At 34.8% G+C, this 7,059-nt stretch overlaps 1 protein-coding gene and 1 non-coding gene across 7 annotated transcripts in view; one reads left to right on the plus strand and one right to left on the minus strand.

Moving 5' to 3' along the window:
* The first annotated feature begins 64 nt into the window (after window positions 1-64).
* TRNAP-AGG lies at window positions 65-136 on the plus strand. Its single transcript has one exon. It is a non-coding gene; the product is annotated as a tRNA-Pro (tRNA).
* A 3,154-nt stretch (window positions 137-3,290) lies between these two features.
* Window positions 3,291-7,059, minus strand: part of LOC107031267 (probable E3 ubiquitin-protein ligase RHG1A) — a 15,467-nt gene continuing 11,698 nt past the window's right edge. For all 6 annotated transcript variants that reach the window (XM_015232574.2, XM_015232570.1, XM_015232572.2 and 3 more), the window contains 6 exons: window positions 6,789-6,928; window positions 5,371-6,108; window positions 4,892-5,298; window positions 4,148-4,246; window positions 3,926-4,063; window positions 3,291-3,610 (listed from right to left, as the gene is read on the minus strand). In XM_015232574.2, the coding sequence (XP_015088060.1) occupies window positions 3,458-3,610; window positions 3,926-4,063; window positions 4,148-4,246; window positions 4,892-5,298; window positions 5,371-6,108; window positions 6,789-6,882 (1,629 nt within the window). In that variant the 5' untranslated portion in view covers window positions 6,883-6,928 and the 3' untranslated portion in view covers window positions 3,291-3,457. The remainder of the gene's footprint in view (window positions 3,611-3,925; window positions 4,064-4,147; window positions 4,247-4,891; window positions 5,299-5,370; window positions 6,109-6,788; window positions 6,929-7,059) is intronic.

Here is a 7,059-nt window from a genome sequence, read left to right on the forward strand (position 1 = left end):
AATTTAAAAAAAAAAAAGATTCCATAAAAGTTATAATTAATTGGCAAAAATTCATAATAAATAAGGGCATTTGGTCTAGTGGTATGATTCTCGCTTAGGGTGCGAGAGGTCCCGAGTTCAATTCTCGGAATGCCCCTTTACTTTTTTATACATGTTACGAGTCATGACCCATCTAATTTTTAGTCTAACCCATTTGAGTATAGGATCAAAAAGTCTTTTAGTCCAACCCATTTGAGTATAGGATCGATACATGTACGAGTCAAATTGGACGAGTCATGATCCATCTAATTTTAGTCTAACCCATTTGAGTATAGGATCAACAAGTCTTTTAGTGCAACCCATTTGAGTATAGAATCGATACATGTACGAGTCAAATTGGACGAGTCATGACCCATCGAATTTTTAGTCCAACCCTTTTGAGTATAGGATCGACAAGTCTTTTAGTCCAACCCATTTGAGTATAGGATCGATATATGTACGAGTCAAATTGGACGAGTCATGACCCATATAATTTTTAGTCCAATCCATTTGAGTATAGGATCGACAAGTCTTTTATTCCAACCCATTTGAGTATAGGATCGATTCATGTACGAGTCAAATTGGATGAGTCATGACCCATCTAATTTTTACTCCAACCCATTTGAGTATAAGATCGATACATGTACAAGTCTTTTAGTCCAACCCATTTTAGTATAGAATCGATACATGTACGAGTCAAATTAGACGAGTCATGACTCATCTAATTTTTAGTGTTCGTCAATTTAATACCCCTATGTGGTACAATATGCTTATTTTTCGTGTAAATCATCATTAATAATGTGGGTGGAATTAAAATTCAGAAAATTGAAAAGAACATTAGATTATGCTAAATGAAGTAATATTTGTGATTGAAATTACAATATGAGTAATATTATATATATATATATATATATATATGTATATATGATATATGTAGAGTTCCCATAAAAAAAATTCAATTTATTAAGTTACTTATGTAAGATTAATTAAAGATCATAAATATATATATGTAAAGAACCGATACATGTATAATAACCATTAAAGTTTAATATAATTTAGTTTTTTTTAGCACATATAAGTGCTTTGGAATTTTCATACATTCGTTGTTTAAAAGACAAATTCATATTTCTGATCTGTGTTGCTCTGACTCTCTAAAAGTACTATTACGTTCATATTGAATTTCCAAAAATATACTAATTTTGAAAAATTCGACTCATATTTTTAAGACGTTTTTAAAAAGTACGAGCAACGTAATCCCTAATTACAAGAACAATGCCCATCTTTGCACTCAGCAGCATAAGTGAATGGATAACAATAATCATAACAATCTGCAGCAGTCTTGCATACTGGTGAATCTGCTGTAATTCCCAAGCAAAACAAACCTACAAAATCATTAAAAAAAAAAAAGTTTCTTAATTGTCAAAATAAAATTAATTTTTCAATTTAATCATCTGATATTCAAAATCAAGTAGACACAACAAATTTAAATCTACATTGAGTAGGTTCAGCGATTAGGTAAATCGGAAAAGAAATAATTTTACAGTTTAATCATTTGATATTCAAAATTAATTGGCGCAACAAATTCAGATCTAAGTCAAGTAGGTTCATAGATAGGGTAAAGTGGGAAAAAAAAGTTTTTGAGTTTTGATCATTTGATTTTCAAAATCAATTGGTATAACAAATCCATATATAAGTCGAATAGGTTTAAATCAGTAAAGAAATAAAAAAGATATTTAGGATATTTGAAATGCGATATAATTTTCTGACAAAATGATCCAATAAATCACTTTTTATATCGTAAATTCTTTATTCATAAAATTTGAATCTGAAATCTCTTGTTAATGATGAATAAACTCGAGATATTCTCCTAATGGTTAAAACTTAAAAAAATAAAAATAAAAGTAATTAACTTGCATAAAATTAGCTACGAACCTTTCTCCCCACACACAAAATAAATAAAAAATAATAATCTACAAAATTTTCACTAGAAAAGAAGAAGAACATATAAATTAATTAGACACAAATAGTTAAAAAAAGAGATGAATTACACACCAATGATTACAATTAAAATTGCATAAACCAAGAACAATGGTGTAAAGCAAACTCTAGTCATCTCTTTAGATATAAGTATAACACAAGCTTTTTTTTTTTTTAATTTTAATTTACTTGAATCAAGTCTTACTTTTCAAGGTGCTTTTATATATACACTTGAAGGGGATATAAAATCTGATTTATGAAAATTTTGGATTGAAAAACATTAAATGTGTTTTGACTATTTTGGGTGTTGTTTAGTTAGTTTTGTACTAGTATAATTTGACTCCTTAGGAAGAAAAAAAAAGGCAAATAAATCAGAAAATGCATGTTTGACCAATTTTTATATAAAATACTTACTAAATAATAATAAAAATAATTACTCTATGTTTTGAATAGTATTACTTTGTATAGTCATTTAATATTTTTCCATAAGTGAGTTGTTGAGGTGTGACGTAATTCTTAAAAAAAATATTCAAAAGATATAAATCAATTAAAGGTAAATTTACAATATGATTTTTCAACTTTGACTGTGCATCAAGTAGACACTCGAATCAATTTGAATAGACTTAAAAGGTAAATTTTAGGTCAAAAATAAAAAGTCAAAACTTAAATGACTTTTGAGTCAAAAAAAATAAATAGTGTGGAAAGAACTACTTGTGATTTTGACTTATTATAAGTTATTTTTTACTTTTTTTAAAATTCATTTTTATATTTGCCAAACACTTTACAAATCAAAAACCGATTTGAAAGTAAGTTTGACCAACTTTAAAGTTAATCTAGACATCCTATAACCTGGAGTTGAACAAGTAGACACGTGTGTCTTACTTGACGTCCTACCTGGTAATTCATGAAGAAGCTGAAAGGCTAGAAGCGGCGCTTTCAAAATCTTGTGACTCTCAGTCATCCATCTTCTTTTCACCTGAAAATTACTGTCATTATGCGCTATTATTTGAATCCGAAAGTCAATCATTCCCAGCTTTGATACGTGACAACCTACATGTCGTCCTACATATATTATGACACACAGGACACATGTATCTACTTATACAAATCTACTTGTGAATACCCAAAATTATGTGTAATATTGTCCGCATTAAGAGAAACAAAGAAGGTACACTCTCTTACGTCCCCGTAAAGGCGGAGGGAAGAAAGGGACCTGCCGGAGACGCGCTAGTGCTAGACTTTCACAGGTCTAGCTTACGTTTCGATTTGATTAAAAGAGTGGAAGTAAAACAAAGAAGAGGTAATAAGGAGATTCTTTAGACATTTGAAAGAAACGACTAATGACATGAAAAACATTTTCTGTACAAACTTATGAGGTGATACTAGTTTTCCCCCCATTTGAGAAATGTTCTACATACATATTTACACAAGTTCAATGCCCAGTAAGTCATAGCTAAATAAATCATTTTTCCTTCAGATCGTCGTCATCCAACGCAGTTTTCTTGCAGATTGGACACACGTTCTTCATTGACAGCCATCTTCTTATGCATCCAACATGAAAATCATGGATGCACGATTTCAACGTCCCAACATCATCCATGTTAACATACTCTTCCTGTCAAATGCACTTGTTAGAATTGTAACAAAAGCAAAAGCACCATACAAACTAATAGACTGGTAAAAGCTGCACAACGTAGAGTCTAGTATCAACGAGTGAACTCACACGGAGTGATAATGATGTTTGTCATAGAGTTTACTTCTAATTACCTAATAAATCACAATGATTGTGTAAATATTTTTTATGCTATTGGTGTATAGAGAACTTAAACTCATTGCGTAAACTCAAAGGAAGGATCTAAAGTGCTTGAAGTCGTTATATCTACTATTTGACCTGCATTATGTACAATTCTGACAAGATAACAATACTCACCAGACAGATAACACAATTTCCTTCCTCATGATTTTGGCCTGAGGAACAATAAATTGACTCGGTCATGCACTTTGAAATCAGTTCCTCCGACAAGCCAGTATTGACATGGCCAATTCTTTCTCCCAGAGCCAGAAGTTCCTGTTCATGTCAAAGTATCAAAGCTGAGCAGATGGCTGCAAGATGAAAACAGAAAGCAAGCCAAAGTAGAGTTTCAGAACTTACCTCATAGCCCATGTCGTCAATGTCAAGTCTCATGTCCCTATGCTGGTCAAACATGCTTCTGGACCCATAATAAGTAGAGCGGTCTGGAATAATAACGCCCTGAAAGCCCAAAGTTTCACATTCAACATGTCTCAAAGGAGTTATGTTCAGAGATGGTAGAAATGATTAACGAAAATATCACATTTAAGCCAAGTTACCATCTACCGCTATTTGTATTCCCCACTATGCCAGATTGGAATACACAAGTGTCCATACAAGAGAGCAAAATAAATCCACTAAATTATGAGTAATAAAAATTGATGAAAAAAATTAAGGATCCTTGAATGAATTTCATCAAGACTGATTGGATGTAAGAAGGATCACAAGTCAAACAGTAAACATAAACAGCTTAAATTGATGACACAGCATGCATATTCCCAGTTAATATTTCAAAGTGAAGCGCATTTTCCCTACATTAGCTGATCAAACAAATGCACAAAATACACCTGGGTAGCATCTATGATTTACATTAAAAAGGATTTACACCAATACATATACACACATGTAACATGAAGCAGAAAGGTCATATTTTCATAAGAGGAAAAGAAGAACAAAAGACTGGACATTCATGTGGCACAATGCAAGAGAACTAGTCACACCCATGATGCAAAAGACTTGTGTATTTGATATAGGGAGCTAGACAGAAGCTAAGCCCCTCACAAAAGGACGACATGCCAATATCTTGTATAAGATGAGCATACACACCTCAGATGCAAGTTGCTCACGGAAACCTGCCTCACCAGCCAACGATCTGTACCTATCACTGGATACCCTAGTTCTCCCATTTCGGTCACTACTACGCAGTCCTAGAGTAGACAATGGTCGTGAATGTCTTGAGGAGTAACCTTCAGCAAACAACTGTGATCCGTCATCTGAAGTCCCAACATGCCCATGACGCAAATAGCTTGAAGAAGTCCTAAAAGTAGGGGAAGATCTTTGACTATAGCTACTTCGGACTCCCCTTGAAGATGGCAAGCTGCCAGGCAAATGCTGAGGAAGGGAAGTTCTGTTGGAGGTGAAATCATTGTGGTAATTCCCCATCTCCAGAGAGGTAGAGATATTGCCGGTAACCATATCATAGTGGTTCATATCATAACAAAAGAAGCTTGCATCTGCAGTTAACAAAATATTACTATTAAAATCAAAACACAGCAAAGGATAACAAAACAATTTAAGAAACTAACCAGGAGCGAAGTTCCTCCCATGGGCAGCTGCAGGGGGCATGACAGTATGGTTCCATTCCCTTGCTGAAGAATTCGAACTTGGAGCTAGATAATTCACTGAATTACAATAATCAGTGGATGTTCTACTGCTGTTAGAGTGATGTGAAGGAGTACTTGTTATATGAGCCCTTCCTACGTTATTTTGCAGGTCAAATGCAGCTCTGCTTCTTACATTCCTCTGAGAACCCTCACCTCCAATAGACAGACTATTACCTCGGTAACTAGGATGTAAACCCCAAGTTGTGTAATGGGGGTCTGGATTTTGTTTCTCCTGCCAAGATTCAGAAGGGAGATCAGATGAACTGCCAGCATCGAAGTATCTGCTTGTACTACCACTTTCGCCACCTGCAGGTATACCAGGACTCTTTCGTTTGTACGGCCCTCTCCCACTACCCATTGTGAGGTCAACAAGGCCACCATCCACCCCATGATATGTCTGGCCACCATGGGCTGATGAAGATGCTTGATGTGGATAATTCTCATGGATCATATGAAAGCCTCCAGTACCTGAATGTAGAAAAGGATCATGAAGAGGACCTTGAACCTGTGGCTGACAGTGTGGAATTTCCATATTTGGATTCAAGGAAGAATATCCACTTGGCCTAGAGCCATGCCCCTGAGAAGAATGGTGTGCCCCGTCAATTGACATACTATCCACTGGATAAACAATATTACTGCTTTCCGGAACACCAGCCCTTGCTGCAATTAAAAAGGAGACATTAACATGAGAAGGCTCTTTACTGTTTATTTATGTCCTCCCTATTTCAGACCATATAAATGGCAACAAAGGTATACTTCCAATTTATACAGCCAGAAGCATTATTTTGTTCACTACCCCTCAGCACTTCCACAAGAGATTGGTAATTTCCATGTTTAGCCAAGGTCAGTTCCTTTAAACAAAAGACAAACTCTGCTCTTTCAGTCCAACAGTCTAATTCAAAGGCCATCCACTGGTTCTGTATGTATGTAGGTAGATTTTACATGAACCAGTTTTAGTTCCATTTGCCTACAGGAGACGATCAATCATGAAGCACCAGAAGGACACATCATCTCACCACATGGATTCTCCATCTTATAAAAATGGAGTATTGAATGATTTAGTACTTTCAGCACTAATGTGATGATAGGATCATCTCCATAATTTAACGAGTTTATGGGCATTACACGTTAATAACCGAAGGGAGGGAAAGAATGAAAAGGAACCATTATGATATGCTTAGATGGAGAGGGCTAATGGATGTTATGAAGTTGCAGCTCCAAGACATGTGATGGATTTACTAATATAGACAAATTCAAGACAAAACTTAATAAGACGAAAGATAAGTCGAGCTTTATTTTAAAATGAAATTTGTACACCTAAAAGGAATATCAGTAGTTACCGTAAGGCAAAGGTGCCTGCTCTGGAACGTTCCATCTCTGATCATCTTCCGTCCCAAATATTGGAGGCGTGTTGAATGAATTTCTGTGCCCCATTGTACGTGAAAGTAAGCAATAAATTTATCTCTCCGCGAAAAGAAATCTGCAATCAAATAACAGGAGTCACATCGTCATTTTTTTCTTCATACTGAAAGGAATATAAACAGATACTCGGGTGACACGCTATACACCACAAAAAGACACATCAAAGATCCACATGAACCCCCCCCCCCC

Source organism: Solanum pennellii, chromosome 9 (assembly GCF_001406875.1).
Source record: "Solanum pennellii chromosome 9, SPENNV200".
Classification (NCBI taxonomy): domain Eukaryota; kingdom Viridiplantae; phylum Streptophyta; class Magnoliopsida; order Solanales; family Solanaceae; genus Solanum; species Solanum pennellii.